Source organism: Ixodes scapularis, unplaced genomic scaffold (genome assembly GCF_016920785.2).
Source record: "Ixodes scapularis isolate PalLabHiFi unplaced genomic scaffold, ASM1692078v2 PGA_scaffold6__148_contigs__length_123643588, whole genome shotgun sequence".
NCBI classification, from domain to species: domain Eukaryota; kingdom Metazoa; phylum Arthropoda; class Arachnida; order Ixodida; family Ixodidae; genus Ixodes; species Ixodes scapularis.
This window is the reverse complement of record NW_024609881.1, coordinates 62,810,274-62,833,429: the sequence shown is the minus strand read 5'-3', so window position 1 is coordinate 62,833,429 and position 23,156 is coordinate 62,810,274. Positions and strand designations below refer to the sequence as shown.

At 41.5% G+C, this 23,156-nt stretch overlaps 1 protein-coding gene across 1 annotated transcript in view; it reads left to right on the top strand.

Moving 5' to 3' along the window:
• The window catches only part of LOC120836237 (venom metalloproteinase antarease-like TtrivMP_A), a 35,366-nt gene extending 12,560 nt beyond the window's left edge, over positions 1–22,806 (top strand). The window contains exons 4-14 of the mRNA XM_040212267.1: positions 291–408; positions 1,428–1,469; positions 1,888–2,015; positions 2,156–2,227; positions 8,223–8,356; positions 11,675–11,730; positions 14,170–14,281; positions 14,514–14,681; positions 19,644–19,776; positions 20,907–21,011; positions 22,759–22,806. Coding sequence (XP_040068201.1) covers positions 291–408; positions 1,428–1,469; positions 1,888–2,015; positions 2,156–2,227; positions 8,223–8,356; positions 11,675–11,730; positions 14,170–14,281; positions 14,514–14,681; positions 19,644–19,776; positions 20,907–21,011; positions 22,759–22,806 — 1,116 coding nt within the window. The remainder of the gene's footprint in view (positions 1–290; positions 409–1,427; positions 1,470–1,887; positions 2,016–2,155; positions 2,228–8,222; positions 8,357–11,674; positions 11,731–14,169; positions 14,282–14,513; positions 14,682–19,643; positions 19,777–20,906; positions 21,012–22,758) is intronic.
• The last annotated feature ends 350 nt before the right edge of the window (positions 22,807–23,156 follow it).

Below are 23,156 nucleotides of genomic sequence, written 5' to 3'. Positions count from 1 at the left end.
TGTATTTGTTAACTACATAGATTTTCGTGAACTTTTTTATAAACCTGCAGCGCTTTTTTAAGTTTCGCAAAAATGAAAGTGTATTAAGCATGTTGGAAGTACACACCACCGCAGCGTCTAAAAGTCATTATTTATGAGAACTTTAAATTATATATTTAGAATACTTTCTCCATAAATTGCTTCCTCACCAATTGAATTTTTATAAGGATGAATTTATTGTTTGGCGAGTCACAAACGGTCTGCAACGGGCAATGCTTGCACTATTCAGAAATCTTTCTCTTTTTTAACAGGAAGGATACCTAAGCTTTACACACGGAATTGAGCCATTGCGAATACATGACAAATCCGGCCGAATCCCTCACAGAATATTTCCGTTCCCGACGCCTGAGGAGGCGATCCACTTGGAAAGTAAGTGTCAGAATCAGTCACTACACTAGATATATCATGAAAATTGGACATTTAAAGGCTATAGACTTAGCGAAGCGAAAATGATTAGAAATTTTAAATGTACGACCGAATTCCTTCCTTCAGCGTTCGCTTCGCGTGCGGTGTCAATACTGGTATGCTGTCAGGTATTTGCCATTTATTCTCTCGATGAATTAATTTACCTGCCGTTCTTTTCTATAACACATTCTGTTTAATGGGTGGCGAAATGAGCGAATTAATTGATTATCATTGGAAAATAAAAGGTGAATAGTGCTTGAAAAGGCGACAGCCCCACAGTATTTCCTTATTTTTTTTTTACTTGCACCATTTCAATGGCTCCTGTATTAGTGATCTGAGTATGTAATCCGATGTTCAGAGTATTCAAAGTATCACAGTATGTATGATCTCAAATCGTACCAATAATTAGCACTTTCTGAGCTAACGGAACGGGTCAATGGTTTGGCAGTCGGAAAAAAGTAATGATATCCTTATATTCAAGTTAACACACCTTAAGTGCGTTCAAAGTTGCCGTTCACTTTTTCCTGAATAATTTAATTGGTAGCACTCAACAGTTCCGAAACAATATGTTTCTACTAATGATTTTTCGGACGCGGAATACACTGACAATTATGACGTCTCTTATGTTTTTACTTAATTATACCGACTTTTTAGGTAACACATAAAAAATATCACTTCGTCGTCTTTTCTTTCAAACAAAAATATTATCTACTTCATTTCGGCATGGTTCGGTCTTGAGGTGATGGTATTTAGAAAAACACATATGCGCTGGCATCGGATATTGTAACAATTTGAGAAAATTATCTTGAAGATATCTTAAGGACGAAAACCGCAAAAATGGGCCAGCAAAAAAGAAAAAAAAAACTGATTGACAGAAACACGAACTGTTCCTCTATAATTTTGCTGAAGAGGCATGCCTTTGAAAAGCTATAACCTTGGACTCTGATTACTTTTTACATTCAGTATCCCAATGATGTTTACAGTTCCCGTAGAAGACCGTTCGGATGAAAGTCTACTGCCAAAAAGTAAGCTTATTTTGTTTTCAAAACATTTAATATTGCTCAGCAGTCCTCTCAACCAATTCTACAAACACCAAGGAGCGGGTTGCAATTCTAGTTACATGCGCGGCATACATACTTGCCATTTTATAACTATGATGCAATTTTCTTTACACGGTAGAAACCCCCATTTTTCTGCTTTAGGTTTTTGCTTTGAAATAATTCGGTAGACGTCAGCACGTGCTGAGCGAGTAGCTACAATTCGAGAACGCACTTTGTTGATATAATGAATTTGAAAACTCGTAATTGGAGAGACTGTTTCACTATCTTGCACAGAAAACAAGATAAACTTTTCTGGCATCGTGCATATTAAAAAAAAATGATTACACAGTTAATTCTAAACTTGCGGAGCACTGAGGACATGCCATGATTTGAAACCTTCTAGGTGACACTGCAGAGCCACCCAGCGTGTGGCGACCTGAAATGTACGTAATGTTTGACAGTGCAATACACAAGTCCCTCAAGGAAAGCAAATATATACAGGCTCGATACATCATAAGGCTAATGAACATCGTGCGTATGGTTTACCTTTGTTCTTGTTCAGAAATAATATAGTAATGTCAGCTTTCTTTGACCAAACAAAAAGTGGTTATTGAGGCTTTCTTGCTCCGAGTTCTGACACCCGTTCGAATGCCTTATTTTTTTCCATGAAGGTGAATGCAATCTTCAAAACGGTTCGCAAGCCCCGAATAAACCTCCAGCTTGTTGGAATATTCCGGTTTCCGGTGCGTATTTTTTGTCGAACCCCCACACGTTGGTATCTTTAAATCTGAAAGCCTTGTTATTCCCGCCAAGGGTGCAACACAATTGTAAACTCAAAATTTTTAGAAGAAAACAAAATTTTTGTCATCTAAGGTCGACTTTTTTATTTGAAACCGTTTGGATGAGATTCCGCTTTGCCAGGGGGCTCGACTGAGAGGAAAACAATAACTATTTGTTTAACTATAAATTATTGGATTCCTATGATTTAAGTCAGATTCATTTGCGTTATACCAGATTAATTTATTTTAAATTAGCATTCCTATAAAATAGTGCATTTGATCACTAGATGTATTTTTGAACACGACAGAGTGACTAATAAATCCATCCGACCACTGAAGATAATGCGGAAGAAATAATTACTGCAAATTTAACGTGCGGTTTAAGTGACCTTTTTTTTAGGAAACTTTGACGTTGTAATGAAAAAAATCTGCTTAATATTGTGTGGTTACGATTTGGTGAGACGACTGGTTTATGCTTGATTTCAATGCGTTAGGAGATTTTTTTGTTTTGATTAGCGTTTCCTTGATTTAAAAAGAAAACAAGTAATATGCAATGCATCGCATGATAGAAAAATAGTAAATTAAAAAAATCTATGTTGGGATTTTTTTTTGTGGAAATGTTTTTATTCAAAATATTGTAGTGAAACTGGCATGGATTTAAAGCACTTTTGAAATCATGACAGAAATCACGATTTAAATCGTCCAGACTTTTATTCTCCACCATGCTGTCAACGCTCATGTTTTCTGGGTTGCCAGAATAATGTATTGGTCAACTTGATACAATATTGTGTTTTTCATATGATAGTGGTGCAGAGCAGGTTTACACAATTGTACCGGATGCAAAATTATGTTAAATATTGTGATTTATACAATAGGTAAATATTGAAAATAATATTAGTTACTATAGAAACTACCACACGTTTTGCAATTAGTATAAAATGAGAACGGACACGGCAGTAAAATAGATAAAAATATCCGCAAGGTATTTATACCCTTCCCACATAGACGACTTTTTTCCTGAATTCCTGTGAAGGCCACGTGTTACAAAGTCACGGGAAGTCATTTCTTCTTCTAAATTTAGTGGAGAAACTGAATAGGTGTTGAGGTCACGTGGCGTCAAATTTGCTGCTAAATCTAGTGGCCAAATTAAAATTTCGTTAAGGTCACGTGACGAAGTCACATGACATCACTTTTTCCGATATATTTAGCTGAGAAACAATATTTTTTTTATAGATCACGTGACATGAAGTCATGTGACGTAATTTCCCCGCGAAATTCAGAGGGGAAATAGCAGAGCTTGAGCAAAAATCGGGACCCGGAATTCCATTGTTCATTTTTCTGAGGTGCATCGAGGGCACTGCAATAGTATTGTAGGCGTTACCGAAAAAAAGTAACGAAATACGTTACTCATTGCAGCAGGTGATATCAAGGCCATACCAATCATAGCTGTCGCCCATCTACTGTGTTCATTTCTACAGCATACATGTAACATCGCATTAGCAACTAAAGCGCCGTTCACATATATGGGACCGAGTACGACCGAGAGAGACCAGACCGGTTTTTAAGCCTTTTGCGACGCCTTAGGGCCAGCCCCGCTGCAGCGGAGCTTGTCCTAAGAAGTCGCAAGAGGATTAAAAACTGGTCTTGTCTTTCTCGGTTGTACTCGGTTGCAAGAGTGTGAACGAGCCTTAATACTTTTCCCCATCGCATGAAATTTTCAAGAGTTGCTGTTTTGCACAAAGCCCAGGCTATTTTGACAACATTAACAACTATAAGCCCATATCCGTACCTCCCTAATGTTTAGAAGTATTAGAACATCTGATAAAAAAAAACGCTTATGCAAATTTTTGAATGAAAGAGATGTCTTTGTAATGCAGCAATACGGTTTTCAAGAAAAAAAATCTACAGAAATGGCGCTACTCAGTATCAAAAAAACAATTAATCAGCATTTTCAAAATAAGCTATTTACCCACTGAAATATTTTGAGACTAGAGAAGAGCGTTTGATCTCATTAAACATGATATATTGTTTTATGAACTACCGTTTTTTTAGAATTCGAGGTTTTGCTTTAGATTTTGTACGTAGTTACTTATCTTGTCGGTCGCAATATACGTGTTTTAATGGATACCGGTCCAAGCCAGAACAAATTTCGTATGGGGTTCTATAGGGGTTTATTTTAGGTCCTCTTTTTTTATTATTTATAATAATAATTATATACCTATCCTAAGCACTCCTGAAATAGTTTTGTACCCCGACGATACGAGCTTATTTTTTTCTGGTCCATTTTTACGTCATCTAGAAGTTACTGCTAACACGTGGCTCAATGAATTATCGGACTGGCTTGACTCTAATGAACTTCAGTTAAATGTTACGAAGACATAATATGAAATTTTTAAGCCACGAGGTAAACCTGACGATCGTGAAATTGTTTTTAAAAATTCCAAGACTCGGTGATCGAGCGTGTAATCGTTTATGAGTTGTCAGGAGAAACTTGAGCTGGACACCACATATTAATAAAATGCATGGAAGCATCTTGAGATCTATTTGTGTTTTATACAAAATTAGATTGCTGGTTCCATGCTGGTTAAAACGTCAGTTGTATTATACTTTAGTTACTTTCATCTTTATTACTGTTTATTAGTTTGGGGTTCAACAACGAAAAAAAATATTGATAGGTTGTTTGTTGTGCGAAAACAAAAGGTATAGGTTGTAAAGAAAACCTTCAGCATACTGACCACACAGCACCGTTCTTTTGGAGCGCAGATCTTAGACTCCCGTTTCTGGCTGGAGCGGCGTCGGCGTCGCCGTCGGCGTAAGAGTAAGGCACGTGACACCCGTGAGGTCACGTGACCCCGGTGACGTACCGTGACCTCCTTGAGGTCACGTGACCCGGGTGGAATCACGTGACCTCCTTGAGGTCACGTGACACCGGTGACGTCACGTCACCTCGTGAGGTAACGTGACCCCAGTGAGGTCAGTTGACCCCGTGAAGTCACGTGATCCCCATGAGGTCACGTGACTCCAGTGAGTTCACGTGACCCCGGCGACGTCACGTCAACCTTGTGAGATAACATGACCGCCGTGAGGTCACGAGGGTCACGTGACCTCACGACCTCACGTGACCTCACGACCTCACGACCTCACGTGACCTCACGGTTACGTCGTTGGCGTCGGCGTCAACGGCGCCATCGGCGTAACCGTGAGGAGTGGCAGGCAGGATGAGGAGGTAAGGAGGAGGAAGGAGTATACGCTCTTCTCAGTACCCTTCCCTCCTCCTCCTTGAGAGCAGCGCACTAATTCGGTTTTACAGGGAGTTGTACACTCTAAAAAAATTCCGTGAGTCTACTTTCCCGCACAACACTCGGAGATCCAATCAGCGCACCTTACGGAGGCAGCTCAGCGAATGATGATACCGAAACATATGTTTAGACCAGAAAAAGGCAGTCTCAGCTGTGACATTAAGCAATGCAATCCTGACCTTTTATATTGAATAATGTCACAACTCAGACTGAATTTTTTGTTCTAAAAATGTGTTTCGGCATCGTCATTCGCTGAGCTGCCTCCGAAAGATGCGGAGAAGAAGCGGGGGGCATGTTCTGACATGCCCCCGATGAGCTCCGCAGTTCTTCGAATATTTCGGCGGTTTCTTCTACGCCACAATTCTAAACCTGGCTCCGACAGATCCGCGAAGTCAGGCGGCACCCGCGGATAACATTTTTGGCTCAGGGAAGCAAATTTTAGGCATTTTACGGCCCTTTTTTGACCGCACCGCGCTTACTTCTTACTTAATCTTACTAGCGCCACCAGGAACATGCTTAAGGGCCGTTAACATGCCATTGCACATTTACGCCCCTTTTACTTATAGGCGTCCATAACCATGCAACAGACGAGCCGAGGATTGTGAGGGACCAGCTGCGCTTGGCGCTGAAAACATCAGCAGCACACAACTCGAATACGCCCATGCCAAGGTTGTTTAACGAGGAACTTCTCCAAACCTGCTCAGCAGTTTACTTCCAAATTATTATATCTATCACGGCTCCGAATTATCAGGCAAAGTTCGCTATACGAAATCACTAAATTTCTTTTAGGCGCCAGATGAAAAAGCAGCAGATGTGCCCACGTTTGCCAGCCTGAAGGATTTGATGTATCGAGAAAGGCGCTCAGCGCAGCCACCGGTTCCTTCATCAGCTGACACTCCGCAAGACAACGACGCCCACAAAAAGAAAAAAACTAGCAGAGCCCTTCTTGATCATCGACGACCGCAGAGACCCTCGTCTTGAATAGTTGTCTTCGCAACACGAGATGGCATGCAACGGCTGTCGTCAGTTAAAATTACTTTTTTTTTTTGCGGACGGGACATTGTTTGTTGTACCTTACATGTGTGACCAACTTGTAACTCTGCAAATTGTAACTGACGGAGTGCCTAGCGCAGCCGTTTGCTTTTTGTTGTCGGGTCGGCTAGCTACAAATTTATGCCCGTGCGTTTGAAAGGCTATAATTACATTCATATCTGCTGGGATTCCTTCCTTGACCCCTGAAAGTTTCGTGATGGATTTTGAGCCGGCGCTTGTTAGTGGTCTGCGCATCGTGTTTCCCCAAGCTGCTTATCGAGGGTGCGATTTTCATTGTTGCGCAAAAAATGTGGGCTTCCGTTCAGAGACTGGTCCTCATAGCGCCTACTCAAGAAACAGCCAGCTAAGGGCGCTCATTCGTAAGCTCGTGGCACTTTCCTTTCTTTCGCCTTCTGAAGTCCCTCGCCCCTGGGCGTTTCTGCGTCGGAGCATATATTTCTCGTATTCCGGAGCTCATTGAATTGCTTGATTACTTTGACGGAACATGGATGAGCACATTTTCCAACTGGAGCGGTGGCACCATCACGGAAACAGGGGACACAGAACCAACAACCGTATGGGGGCATGGCATGGAAAAATGAACGCGAACCCCTTCGCGTTCGTTGATTTAATCGAGAGAGATGAGGCCCAAACAAGAGTCATCTTGCTTCAAGTTAAAAACGAGGGAGCCGTACGTGCGCGAGCCCGCAAGTCGGCTAAAAAAGTCAGAAGAATGGCGGAGATTGAGTACGTTTTCACAGTGGCGTCATTTCCCTTTTTTTAATTTTTGAACTCTGCTCAAGCTTCTTTTGAAGTATAGGCATTGCCGAGAGCTTTACCCGGAGAAATAAGTGTGTGAAAAACGTTGCAGTCGATTCGTTGTACCAGTGTGTGATGTGCGAGAGATAAAACCAAGATACGTTTGTCGCAAACAGATGGTATCCCTCTAATCGAATGCATAAAAATGGTTCCAAACAAGCCTGAAAGGAGGGGGGGGGGGGAAAGGGGGGGTACTAGTGCATGCCTGTGCACATATCTTATATCTGATGGTATGTTGGGGTCCCGAACGAGGTAAGAAAGGAGCGTCGGTCTGTGTTGCGAAGAATGATTCCTATGGTTTGGTGAGGGTAACAAAGAAACCACTTGTTTACGACGTGACCTTGCACTATTTTAATATCACGATTATATAACACCGTGTAAATGAATAAGAAAACGGACATATGTCTCAAACTGATCGTGCCAATCAACAGCAATAGGGGATTTATCTGTCTAAATCAAAGTTCCAAAATCGCTTCTGTTCGCGCAGTCAAAGCCGACGGTTTTATTTCGAAGCAGCCATTTGTTCTCTATTTAAATTGTGTACAATATTGATTTTTGTCGCGACATACGGCGCTGTCAAAACAAAACTAGCTCATTTCTAGTTCGTTTTCGCAAAGGTTCTTATATTTCATTTAGCTTATTTTACTTAGTAGACTCAATGCCAAGTATTGCAGATTTTTATGAACAATTAGAGCTAGAGACATTTTTGCATCTAGAATGTACTACTTTTAGATGATAACGGCGGTCTAATTTGTGATTGAAAAAGTAATAAAATATAAATATTTCCGTTTAATGCTTTATGTTTACAGACGAAAGGAGATGAGTATTTCGTTGTGGAGGAAGATAATGTAGTCTCAGCGCCTGAGTCACTAAAAGCCTTTGGACAATTCACCAAAAACACCACGTTCAAAAGGCCTGCCGATTTCTACCTGATGCTCTTTGGGTAAGCAAGATCATTTAATTCCTGAGGTCTAGTTGTGCGGTTGAGGCACAGATAACATATCATAGTTCCTTATTTCGATGCAATGCTCCCGAAGGATATGGGATAGATTAAGGCGGTCGTCCCAATATTTTTGGGCTTACAATAAATTACCCACCACTCAGATCAAATCTTTGACTTCCATAACCCCTTAAAACATGGACTAGCTTTTATTTTCTCTCAAAAGCAGTCTTAGAATTTTTTTTTTCTTTACTGAAACGAGCACAGTCAGCTTTTAACTCTTTGCCGGTACAAGTGGCCATATTATCTTCTATTACGGATTCTAGGCAGGCAAGAGGCAAAACCTTGGCGGAGGTCGGAGGAGTGTTACTACAGGGTGACTTAAGGAGTTGCCAGGCTTTTTAAATCGACCGCAAAATTAGGTTTCTTAACCTATCGCGCTACGATTTTGTGCAACGCTGCCAAGAGATGGTGCTTTTTTTTTTCTTTTTTTTTGTAAAATTCGGAAAGAGTGATCTGACCTGAGGAAAAATTAAAAAAAGAAAAAGTCTTAGCTCCTACGGAAACGCAGTGAAGCCACCGGTCTTCAAACAACACGGTGCCGTATTGCACGGGAGGCAAGAGATGGCGCAAGCGGTCGCGACGCCAACTGCCACCAACGAATGAGCACACGACATGTTTAGCAGACAAGGAATTGTAGTTCCTTCTTCTTATCGCGCCTGTTTTTGTTTCTGCGACTCTCGCCGCCTGCGGAACGCGCGCCGCTTTTGAGTCGAAATATCGTCGGCTAAAAACGCCGGCTGTAGGCGCCGTATGCTCGTTCGTTGGCGGCGTTCGTTGCGCCATCTCTTGTCTCCCGTGCGAAACGGCGCCGTGTTGTTTGAAGCCCGCTGGCGTCGCTGCGTTTCCATAGCAGCTAAGCCTTTTTCTTTCTTTACTTTTTCCTCAGGTAAATTTGCTCTTTGCAAAGTTTACAAAAAAAAAATGCACCATTTGTGGGCAACGCTGCAAAAGTTGTAACGCGATAAGTTAAGAAACCGAATTTTGCGGTCAATTTAAAGAGCCTGGCCTCTCCCTGAATCACCCTGTACAGTTGGCTATTCACTGCACCGCAGTGATTAGACGCAAACTAATACTGAAATGTTCTTCTAGCTGTTTTTCCTCACGAGCCTAAATCGAGTGATTGTGCACTGCTCGTGTCGAATACTCGAGCCGCCTTCGACACTTTACCCCATATGGTGTGATCCCCGTAACTACGTCGTTAATATTTAGGAAGCAGAATAGCATTTTACCAATACAGGGAAGCTTCTGTGCTAGAAGTGTTTCCTGGGAGTACAGTAGGATATATCGAAACGTTTCCGAAATGAATATGAAATGAAAACAAAACCATTTCAAGTTATGGTATTTGAAAACAAAATCCCCTCGAAGATCAACGCACTTGATGCAAGGTCTTTCAAACTTTTCGCAATTGAATTCCTCTGTAACCTTTTCACTCGGCCGAAATCTCTTTCTAGCCAAAACCGTTTGAGTTTTGGGAAACATATAAAGTGTGAGGGCATGCAAACTTCTGTACTCTTATGTTTTTTTTATTTTTTTTTGTTGTTTTTTTTTCCAATCGGAGCAATGCTGAATGCAGATCATTAGCTACGTATTAAGAAAATGCGACACCCATCTTGCGGAAAGCTTTCTGTTTTGAATTCAATTCATTACGTAAAATATTATCTACTGGGTGACAAGAGATGCCCACGGGTTCCTCTATTTTACGCACTTTTATTCGGCGACATGCAAAACGTTTCTTCTACAGTCTCTGATGTGCTGACCGTTTCACTGTGTAGCGAACCTGATTCGTCGCTTAATGTGTGCCATAATGCTGGAGCTTCGAAACCCCCAAAACTCACTTTTGAAAACAAAGGCGATAAATATCAAGGACATCAAAGCTGTATTTATTTTCGCTTTTTTTTCTTTTATATATATATATATAATGACCACTGGGGCTTTGATTTTAATATCGGCTAGTTCAGTTATTAGGAGGCGGTATCTAGTTACACACACATGTGCTAATATGTGTCTATCCGATATGTGTTCAAGAGAGGACACATGTGCGCTGATGTCTCTTTCCTCTTTGTCTTCGTCTTTCTCTGCGCTGTATTTACCTTACCTAGTGATGAACAAACTCGCCCAGCATCGCCACGTTTGCTAACTTCGTACTTCGGTGCGACTCGTGGCAGCAAGCTTGTGTAAAGAGCATTTCAATTCAAAATCGTAACATGCCCTTTTTTATGTGCCGGTTAAATTGACTTGACGGCAAGGTGATCAGAGACGTGTAAAAAAGTTTTGTCCCCTCAAAACGAGCGGTAGAGGTGCATAATTTCGGCTAATACGCGCTGCATGCTACAAGTTATTCATGTATTATTTACGAGGATAGCAAAGCCCTATATTTATGCAAATCATAGAGATCTCAAATTGTCAGTATTAGGCTGTCGCAAGCATCGCAGTTTCGGTTTTAGAATTTCCGGTCAGCAGACATAAAAACAATTTCCTGGGAACAAAATTTCTCTTGTAAACGTTAATTAAAGTCTTCGATTTTGTCGATTGTTTATGTATAGTAAGTGAGTTTAGCGGATATTTAATGTTTCTTCCGGTATCTTAATGTTCTAAATAAAAAAAAAAGCTAATGCTTTTCATGATGCACAATCTTTTTCTCTATCTCTACGTTTGGTTCAAAGCGATGGCCCAGAGAAAAACGTGGTAAGGGCCGCGGGTGAATATTACATTCAAAATCGAGAGTGTTTTTAGATTGGCAGGGCTGGTGATGTGTAAACGCAGACGATTATATTCTCATCTGAGTTTTTGCATCCCCAACCGTGCACGGATTTCACTGGTGGTAACGTCAGCGCGCCATAACCCTTCCCAAATGTTCCAGAATTTTCTAAAATCGACTAGTTTAGTGCTGTAGGGTGGAAAGTTAGTCTAGTTGGTAGCTATTCATCTTGGTTTGTTAAACCAAGATGAATAGTTTAGTGCGTTTTGATGACGCTCAACTACGTTCTGATTAGAATGGTATGTTTTTCTTACGAACGAGAACGTTCATTCACAAGTTTTAGTTAACAATCTTACTTATCGTGACAGCTCCTCTGTTACGTCACCATCGGCGTGTAACTCACCTGCCGAGACTATGTACGTGCAGCTTTCGTGGCTTTTCTAAAAAAGGAGAAGTAGCGCCTAAAAAGCACAAACTATATGCACGTACACCGTTTGACGTGATTATTGTTTATTGCAGCAGGGATGCGCATAATTAGTATTTTCATATTTGCATTTCAGGCGCCGCTTAGGGACACGTAACAAGAACACTAACAAATTATCTCCCAATGTTCAAGGTAAGAGAGAGGGGTCAGAAGATGCTCCGGACCACACATTTTTGCTGAATTTTAAAAAAAATCGGAGTTTAACCAGCTATTTCCGAGAGATGTCTAACGAATAACGAAGGTATTCGCGGTTTCTGCTAGTTGGTAACACGAATTACTGAGTGCGATTTGTCAGTTGGTTGCCTTTTTCACAGAAGGTGGCCTTTACTGAATAAAACTAACATTGCTTGCTTTGAAGCAGTTGGAGAAAGTCAAGTTCAAAATGTCTTTAAACCACGTTTTGGCCACTGAGTTCACAAATAGCACTTGACGAGGAGGATTGTCGTCAGATGATGATGATAAAAATCACGTTCAACGAATATCTCTTGAAAATTTCAAACGCGAAAATCAACAACAAATTATAACTGTACACTTTTATTCTACGTAAAACTGCAAGGCCGGAAGGGTACGTGCGTCCTCAAAAATAGTGTTTTTTTCATGACAATACAGCCTGGGCATTGCCCAACGCTTATGGCGCATTCACACTGGAAGCGGACCCGCGTTCGCGAAGCGGTCGCGGTTCGGTTCGCGAGCGACCCCGTTCACACACACCGAGAGGCGGTTGGCGGTTTCTCGGCGGTCACGCGTGATCTTTTGAGACCTGCGTTTGGCAACCCTGTTTTACAATCAAAACTCCGCTTTAATTCAAGGTCCAAAGCCAAACTTTTGCTATTTTGGCACTCGGAATATTTTTCTCCGGGATGTTCGCACGCATCACGAGTTCAGGCAGCGAAAAAAGAAGCATGGACCCGCCAAACTCGCCCGTGATTTCCTCGACTTCGCCCACAAGCAAAGCCCAGCTAGGCGCGCCTTGCTGACTCAGAACAGGATGACCCCAACCTTATCTTCGAAGTGGACCCTTTCCGCATGAATAGCTGACCTTATTTTCGGGAAAGACGGCCAGTTTTCCCCCCTCGTTGTTGTTCGCTCCTATCATTTTCAAAGTTGTGAGCGGTGGGGTGGACCGTGGTGCGGGGAATGTGTTCGGTGCTATCCGGTCGTGGCATCGTTGCTGGCGGACTCTCTCGTCACTCGCTCGTCGATCGAGTCTACTGTTTGTTTGACATTAAGCTCAAATAAACGCCGTGTGGATTACCTCTGCATTGTCTGGTACGTACACTTTATTCCTTGAGTAGGTTCCCTTTATATATTTTATTGTTAGTAAACTTTACAGGTCGAGCTAGCGCAGGTACCCTGCCCCCTCCGCGTTAGTGCGTTGGCTACGCAATCAAGCTCACGACGTCTCTATCGGCCTTCGTGGTGATCATGCACGGTGTCGAAAGCTTTCAATAGTTCACGCGACTATCTTAGTGGGTAGAAAAGCTGAGATTTTGGTCGATCAGGGGCGGGTTCCGACGTTCTACAGGCAGAGGTTAAGAAGGCAGCGAGCTTCGGGCTGTGGCACCAGGAATAATAAACAAACTCTTACCCGAACCAAATCACCGGTGGGAAGCCCGTTAAAATTACGAGTCAATTCTTTTCGCGGCGGATTCAAGTGACGGACGTGAACATCAAGTTTCTCCGCTGATTTGTCCAAACCTAAGACTACAGCGCTAGGACTACAGCGCCTTGGACGCCTCACCAGCGACAGGTGCCATGTTGTTTCGAAAGTCACTGACGTCACGTCAGCGTCGCGTTGTGCTTGGTTGCCGCTTTGCGGTTCGTGAAAGCGGTTGGGAGAAATCAGTCTCGAAGCGGTTGGCAAAAACGCGCTCCAACCGCTCGATCCTAGCTTTGCGGTTGAGAACGCCCAGATCTGCTTCGCGAACGCGGATCCGCTTCCAGTGTGAACGCGCCATTAGTGCCCTCCAAACGGAGCTCTAACGGTACAACCTGATGCCAAAGCTTTAAAACTCACGTTTGAAGATTCAAACGTTAGAAGCAATTTTTTAATTTTACTCTGGCAAAATGAGTCCCGTTTTCGGTAGCCGACGTCACTCATTTGCATGCATTGCTGGACTTCGTCGACTGCCTTCGTCTTATTGTGAATTTCCCAAAACTGTTCACAATTTTTGAGTCAGCAAGTTCTGAAACTTCGGCATCAGGTTCAAGCACCGAGCGCTACATTTGACCAAAGGCTGGGTGTGTAGTTTTTCGTTATTTAGCTTTGCGCTGAAAAAAAGTAACTCTTGATGTTTGTTTGTGTATTTGTTTTGCTTGTACCTTTCTGAAGAAACTTTTCCCTGTAAGCACACCGCCAAACTTCTAGATACGGCTTGTTTCCTTGGCATTCGAGACTTTTGCACAAGCGGTCACGCCTCGGGTAATTTTTAATTATTAGTGGCTGAGCGTCTCATAATTATAAATAGCTGCTTTTTCAAAGACGGGGATTTTCACATCACAGCGTATTTTTAAAGCTTGAAAAAAACGTTATTGAATGTCTTTGGTAAGCAACAAATGGATTATTTTCAGGTAGCTCCTATTCCGGAATGGTGTGCGTGAAAGGCGATAATGTGGGAATTTCCGAGGAAGTACCTCCTCTGTACATTAGATTTACCACAATAGCCCACGAAATTGGGCATTTGTAAGTATCTCGTCGCTTCCTTTATAAACATATGTGCTCAGCGTTTCACCCGGGAGAAACTTTTTTAGTCACCGTTAGTGAATCCCATGGCTTTTATCATCGCGATGGACAATGCGATAAGGGCCGATAAGAAGCGTGACTATAATGAGCCTTGCTTTGCGTATCTTAATCTGTCACTTATTATAGTGTTGAGCATTAGATGGTCTTTTTAGCATGAACAATATTCGCGCAGGCTCGGGAGCGCGCACGATGGAAGTGGTCCCTTGAGAAATGTCAAGAATCATCCTGGTGCTCTTGACTGCAAGTCCAAAGTCAAATACATTATGAACTCTGGAGGGCCTCTTGGGCCGCCTTTCGCGTTTTCGAATTGTAGTGAGAAGGGTATGGAATTTGTATTGAAGTAAGTATTTGCTTAACCTTTCTTAGGCGCTTGCATCATCGAACCTTTATTCTTCTTTTGACCCGTGACATTTCCTATGCCATTATTTCAGCCTAATTTTGAATGTATCGTTTGCCAGTTGACGGGGATGTTACTTCCAATCGTGGTTACTTAAATCGTAGTTCACTTAAAAGGTAGCTGAATCCATCAAAAGAACGACGACGCTAAAAGCTTTTCCATAATACGGGCACATGTTCCTTCAGCTGTCATCAATAGTTGAAAGGAACTTGCAACTCACCTGTCATTGGAGAGGCAACGAGGCTGCAAGTTCACAGCAATAATACATTGTATTGTGGTTGTGCTGTTATTCTCACTATAAACTAATTATGGCCATTATATCGAACTGAAGAAACATCAGAGCGTTCACCAAAACGTAGCTGAATCCATTAAACGTGACAAATAACTTTTCTTTTTAGAGTCCTAGTACGTCCGTCGTTTGTTTAGTGCAAACGAACAGAACCGAAAGAAACATTACAAGGTTGATTGATGCAACGCTCTTAAGGCCCGGCCACACTGAGCCGACAGTCGGACAACTCTATTCGGCAACACGAGATGACGCGTTTCCGGTGACCCTCTCACATCGCGGCAACAAGAACCGCAGGGCAACATGTTGCAGTCACCCGGAATCCGTGTTGGCCGATTTGTTGTCCGACCACCCTATCACACCGCGCTGACGGCGGGCACAACGCTTGGAACGCTCCACGACCTTGATTGTTTACCTTCGTTCGTGTGTGGCGAGGCGTCGCTGGGAATGCGACTCTTCAATGTGCTAGAGCATTCGAAGGTCCGGAAATTGCCACGGAACGACATCAACTAGTGACTGTGGTTAGAAAACTTGACACGGTGAGTATTTTCCACCCTTTATATTATGAAGATGTTTTTCATTCGCTGACAACGATATAGCCCTATACGAGGAAGATGAAATGGCCGATATATGTTAGGAATCTTCGACATCGTATAAGGTGTTTCTGTTCAGTTTTTTTTTTTCTCTCGTGCAATTCCTATTTCTACTGTAAAATTGAGTTAGCGCCTGCAGTTCCCTAAAGCGTATTTTGTAGCCTGGTGTTGAGCTGAACTGACAGTGCTTAAAAACTGCGACGCCGACATGATCGGCCTTCATAAGAATAGGTAAAATGAATATTTTTCCACGCTGTATACTTGATTCCGCCTACTATGTGACCGCTTCATTCTCCCGAAACGTTCTGGGTATTTTAGAATACATTCAGGTGTCTGGTAGCGCCTGTTTCCTAATGCCAAGAGAGCAGGCTAAAATATCGCGTTCTTCGATTGCATTTGTAAGGTACGACGAAATCAACCAAATGTGTGTAAATGAACTAAAGAAAGCGAAAGATCCGATCTTTATTGAAGACCTACGCGGCCTTATAAAGACTGACTCGAATAATTTGGAATGCAGTTAACCCCAAGCACACTTCCAACCCCTTCCACTTTACTGATTCTTCGGGAAACAAGCTGGATGCTGTTGACGTCTGTGAACGAGTTGGCAATTTCTTTAGTGAAATGTTTTCTGATTAGTGAAATGTTTTCTGACGAAACCTTTCCGTTGCTAGTTTTTTTGCCTGAAGATAGTATACTGACTCATATGGCTCCGATCGCTATGTGTGCGACTGGTATTCAGAAACTGATAGAATATCTTCGACCAAGTTGAGCTCCAGTCCCGGGTATAATTTCAACGAAAGTGCTTAGGCTCTGTAAATAAGAAGCTTCCTCTCTTCTGTGTTTACTTTTCCAACAATCCTTACCTACTGGTAAAATTCCTGCAAACTGAAGAGAAGCAAAAGCCACCCTACTTTTTAAGACCGGTCAAAAGAATGAGTTGACGAATTATAGACCAATCTCTCTTACAAGTGTACCTAGTAAGCCTATGAAGCATGAGATTTTCTGGAATATTATGGATCATTTGTCGGACAACAACTTTCTCTTACTAAACCAGCACAGTTTCCCGCGGTATCATTCTTGCGAAACCCAACTCTTTGAATTTGTCACAGACCTTCATCACAACCTTTAGTCTAAAAGAGAAACCCATGCACTGTTATGGACATTAAAAAAACATTTAACAGGGTACCACATCTACGACTTCTTAAATTACGCGCTTTGCAAATAGAACCGTCTGTCATACAGAGTAATTGAACTTCCTCGTCGACCGCTCGCAAAGTGTCCGCTATGAACGCGAATCCTCATGTCAAAGGAAAGTAAACTCAGCAGTACCACAGGGAACCCTGCTGGGCTCACTACTTTCCTTTTGTACGTAAACGACTTGCCCCCTACTATCCACTCCACCATCCATTTTTACGCCAATTATTGTGTGATTTATAGAAAATCATCTAGCATTCATGATTGTATTGAACTTCAGAACAACTTATTTACAATTAAAATATGGTGTCTAATGTGGCAAAAGAAGATGAATATTTCCAAAAACGAAATGTCAAAATTTTAGTACTAAGCGAAGTGCGGCAGAGTTTTACACACACTCTCTTTGATTTGGTTCTTGAACATGTGCGTACATATAAATATCTTTTGGTTCATTTCACATCAAACTTGTCTTGCGAAGCCCACATCAATCACATAAGTGTAAAAGCAAATCAAAGCCTCGGTTTTCTAAGTCGAAATTTTCACATGGCCAACTGGGAAGCAAAGCTTATAGCATATACCACCCTCATTCGATCTGAACTTGATTGCGCTTCTTTATTATAAAATAAAACCACATCAGTTTTATTTGACAAAAAAGACTAGAATCAGTTCAAAATAGAGCCACACGCTTCATTCTTAAAAACTACACGCACACAAGCATCACCTCACTAAAGGAAAAACTCGGAGTACCAACTCTTGCACACAGAAGGAAAAGCTCAAGACTTGCAACATTGCATACTTTGCACTACCACTGCCCATAAAAGAGAGAACTATTTTGCCGGGCTGCACCACATATTTCTACGCGCACTGACAATTCGGAAAAACTTCATTTGGTCACTCCACGAACGAACCTTTTTAAATTATCCCCATTACAGTTGGCGACATACGAATGCAACTCCTTTTCTGATAATATTGTAATCATCCAAGAATCCTTTGGTTTCAAAGATTCTCTTACCACTTACTTAAACGCATAGCAAATGTAACACCTGTTTTCTTGTTTTATTTATTTTCTGTTTGTTTTTTGAATAATGACGTACTTGCCCCCTTTACATAAAGCCCGATGGGCGCCTTAAGGATATAATAAATAAAATGAAATAAAATCGAGAATCATTATCATAGCGGTCGTTTTAATACTTTTATTTTTTAACCTTTGCTTTCTTGCGTCATTTTAATAATACTTTATCACCAGGCGAGTAGAGACATGCCATTTTATTTCACTAGCAGTAATGTGAGCTGGTCTCTTGGTAGTTCCAATATCAACACTAGTTTGAACGTTCACGAGCGCCTCTGTGACCTTTTTGACAAGCACTTGCCATAATTATGCAGTAAAAACATTCATAAAATTTTTTTAGCTGCACGACAGCCTTAATTATTGTTTGATAACATTTTCCAAGCCTCTATTTCAGTAAGCTCATAAGAAAACGACGTTGATAGGAAACTAGCTCTGCCCTTAAAGCTATATGTGTAGTCTTGTTGTCGGCCCGAAATTCGCTCAGCCAGTCATCAGAGCTGTTTTTTTGTGTTTGTTTTCGCTTCAGAAACAGAAGCATCAAAGTTGCTTCTGTTTTTGTTTTTTTTTTCCGAAAGCTTTCATACCAAGGTAACTTTTTCGTTCTCATCCATGTTGTGCGACTGTTGCCGCGATGTGACAGGGTTGTCGGACAACATCGGAAAGGAGCAACAGGTTGCACGATTGTTGGACAACATGTTTTGTTGGTGTTGCCGCCGTGTTGCCTCAGTGTTTCAGGGCCCTTAGAATTTTCGAAAGGCACGCATTTCGGATAATTACTCCAATTATAGAGGCATTAGTATATCGGCTGCCTAATGCTAGTGGAAGGATACTTTTTTTTTGTTTCTTCGTGTGCGTTCAGTAAAAATTTAAATGTTGTAATATTAATCTAATGTCATGAATCAGAAAAAAAATTCGGTATGAAAATATTCCCTTTAGAAGAAGAACAAGGGGAACAGAGGACAAACGGATATCTCCAAACATAGTTAATTTCTCCTAGCTGTGTTGAGATTTGTGCATGTACTTTGTCCCTTTGTTCCGTTTTCTACAGCGATTATTTTCATCATGCTTTTCCAGCTCGCTTGCACCTTTGCATTATTTTCATTATCATAATAACCTTACTATGCAGGCCATTCACCCTTCCGTATTGACAGATCTCATTTGCATGAGAACTTTTTGCGTTCAATAGGCACATAGGAATCATACAAGATATATAATAACATATAAGAACTATATAAGAGGTATAAAAAACTTGTGAAAAGTTTCTCATATGTTCTCATATGTCTTATATAGTTTTTTACGGTTCTTATATGGTTCTTATATGTTCTTATATATCTTGTATGATTCATATGTGCGAATTGGGCACAAGAAATTCCTCATAAAAATGGCATTTTCTCTAGGGTTGTTGGAGCTCGACCGGCGGCAGCTGATAAAACCCCTTTGCTCTACTGACGCCTAACTCCTGATTAGCTCAGTTGGTAGAGAGCTCCACTAGAAATAGAGGTGTCCCTGATTCGATACCAGGACCAGGCGGATATTTTCTGTCCCGCACCAGTCGCCTAGCTGTGTTTGGAGATTGGTGTTTGTCCTTTGTCCCCGTTGTTTCTCTTCTCCAGGGAATATTTTCATCGTTCTAGTGCAGCTCGCTCGCACCTTTGGATTAATTGAATTATCAGAAAAACATTCGTATTTCTCCCATTGCACACACCTATATTTCGATATATTGTTCCTTTAAAACATATTGATCGATTCTTGTTTATTTCCAGGCTACGTGGAGAGCAATGCTGGAAAACACAATCCGACTATGACTTTTTTAACGTCACCAAGGATGTTGCGGGCCGTTTCATCACACCGCAGACGTTTTGTCGACTCATTAACCCGGAGGAATTTTCTTCGGGCGTGAGCATCACTCCCCTTCCCCTTTGTATGCCTTTCCTGTCCCTGAAATCCGCTCCCCTACCTCTCGGCAATGCGCGCAGCATGCTGAAGGTCTGTCCAAACAGGACACGTTTAGTGCAGCCACATCATTTGCTCTCGCTGCAAATGAATGGTTTCCTTCCGTCCGAGTCCGCTTGCAAACTTTTTTTTTTTTTACTTTTTTTTCCGTTGGGGAAATGCTATTCACGACTTGGGTTCTTGGAGAGAGGTTTTAAGGGTTGTCATCACGTGGATCCGGAGCCACACGCCTTGCTGGCTGTCGTCAAGACCTCACTGTTTTTGGCAATCGCCAATCTTCTGAACGATAGTAAACGATAGTCGGGAGGCGAGGAGGAAAGGCGTGCTGTCTCTATGGTTGATGCCCTCGCTGAAAACGTAGGCCCCCGCAGCAAACTTCACGCCCTTGAGAACCGTGCACACTTTTTTTTTTTGCTGTGCACAAAATTTTTTGTTTTGTTTGGGCAACCCTTGAGTCGTGCGCTAACAAAGACGTTTCCAATAAGAAAAGCTACCTTTCAAGTAATGCCGATTATGTCTGTGCTGTGTCATGAACATACGTCACAGCTCAGGCTGGCATAGAGCTACGCACTTTATGGTTGGAAAAGGACAGTCTCGGTTTTTTGTCTTTGTAAAAAAGAACAAAGCCTTTTTTTAATTTGTGTATTCACATTAATTCAAATGCCTCTTAGGTATTGCATATATAAGGACTAGACCGTTCGATATAAAACCTGGACGTAAATGGACGTGAAATCGCTAAAGATGTACCGGAAATGGAACCTACTGGACAATGCATTATCTACAACAAAAAATATTATAAGTACGACTTAAGCTTAATATTTTCACCCAGTTATTGATCTCAAAATCCATAGGCATAAAATATGTCAACACCTCCTTATTCGCTGACCATCTATTTCAATTGAAAAAGCCATCGCTTTCGGAGGCCCTTAGACATTTGCTGTAGTGTCAGTGGTTATGTGCACATATGTTCTACAGAACTTGATATCTAAATTAATATTGAAAAAGTAATCAAACTTTTTGTCCCACAGCAAATATTTGAAGTTAACTACTTTTCTTGCTACAAATACTTTCAGAGTATGAAGGACTGCGTCATAACGTGCAGTAATTCGGACTTTTGGTCCGTAACGGAGAACACCTACTTCGCTCCATTTGGCTACCCATGCGGGAATAATGGCGAGGTAGGATATCCCAAAATACTTTCTTTTTTTAGTTTTCAAGCAGCTTGGGGGGCATGGGTGTTTCTGATGAGTGCAGGGACGAGAACCTGTCAGTTAGGGGAGTTTGAGTACCAACAATGTAAGAAACGCATTAAGTGCCGGGTACTGGACATCTTACCATTGCTCGGTAGCCAATAAGATCTTGGCATCAGTGGTTAAGAACGTCGAAGAGCCGATCACGCTCTCAGAATCAAGACCATAATGGTCCACACCCTGCGATCTTTCAGCTGACAGCTACTCTATGTGTGCTTCAACAACGGCTTACCAGTATGTCATCTCATAGCGAACACTAGGTAGACAATTAATGTTATATATATTTTGAGTTAGCTCAACTCTTTAGAGGTGCAAGTAATATCCGGCTCCAATCAATCTTCAGGGGTACACAGCCTGCTCTTTTAGGCTTTTTAGATTTGTTTTCAAAAAGGCCGTGATTGCTACACTAATGCAGTCTGCCAGCTTTAATGGTGCAAAAATATAATGTCGCCCCAGCGACCTACCAAGTACACCTAAGTCACCCAGGGTGGATAGATTGGACAAAAAAAGCTGAATTTCTCTTTTTTGCACCATCAGAGGAAGATAAGCTCCTCTACTCTTGATTATAAGAGGTTTCCATTTTTCCACTCTCCTCTTCTCTGGAGTTCCCTCTGGCATTGTGGAAAGAATGAAGAAGTTCGTGAGAGGAGCTTATTGTGCAATTTTTTTTTTTAAATCTACCTTTCTCCGAACCATTTTCGAAATATTACTTAGGCCCTTTTTTTTTTTTTTTTTTTTGTAAAGGGTTATGGGGCGGGTTCACCAAAAAGATGGTTTCGAATTTATGATAAAAATCGGACAGTTAAAATTCGGCATCGAATGTAACGAGATAACTAAGCCTGTCACAGTTTTACAATGCTAGCAGTACATCAATGATTTTATTTTTTTTAGAACTGAGATAAAAATTTGTGTTTCACATGTAACTTGAAAGAAAGACACAGACACTCAAACGTTTCCCTAAGATACTATTGGGATACATGTGCACCGCGACACTGCCCAGTTCTGTCTATCGCCGATTTCACAATGAACAGAGAGGATCAACAGCAAGAGCAGTCTTTCGAACTGCGTAGAAGATAAAAAAGACAGCAGATTGACCAAGCGCCACTTACCCATTTCAAGCATTCTTAGTCTGATGTTAACTACCAACCGCTCTCTGACGTAAAGCTCAAATTCATTGGAACTGTGGTATCTGATGGCTCGTTCAAAGCAACCAAACCCATTCGGCATGCCACATGTTGCTCGCACACACATTATAACCGGACGGAAAACAAATAAGGAGAGTTCGTCACAAATAGCGAACAGCTCAAACCTACTTAAAGGTGATATTGACGCAGGACGCGCTTTTTCTATGCCAGTATATAGTGCGTATACGGGTATGTTTGTTTTGCCTTAAGTTGTTCGCACATGTATACACCAATGTACTACAACTATATGTTTTCAGACATCTTCTTGCTAACCTTGTGCGGTTTTTGGTGAATGCTTATTTTTAACGTGTATTATGCTCCAAAAGCCGAAACCAGGCCAGTACGCGTAATAAAGAGTTCCTACGTTAAAACTTCTGCGTGGTGCTTAGAATCGCGTAGCAAGCATAAATTGACGGCTGGTTAATATTCCTCGGTGTCTCGCCACGACAAATTTGAGAAATCCGAGATTAAAATTGTTCCCTCTTTTTCAGCGGTGCTGGTTCGGAAAGTGCAAAAATATTGATAGTGAGGTGTCTTGAACAGTTCCTAGGTGGAAATTGCGCTCCCAAATATCCATGCCTCTGAAGAAGTATATATAAAAGCGTTTTCTTTGACTTTCGCATTCAGCGTTATCTAAGGAAATAATCACAATCAATGTATGTGTTTACAATATCTTTTTACAATAAAATGCATATTAGAACGTTTTATGAACTTCATTTAGCTTTATCTGCAAAAAAAAACACGAAAAACGAAATACAGAGACTTGACCTAACGGGTCGTTTATCTTTAATTTTAGTAGAATCTAAAAGATTCTTCGCGTCAGTCATTAGTCCAGGTCTTGATATCTGCCTTGCTACATATCGATGAAGAGCGAAAGCACTGTAGCAAC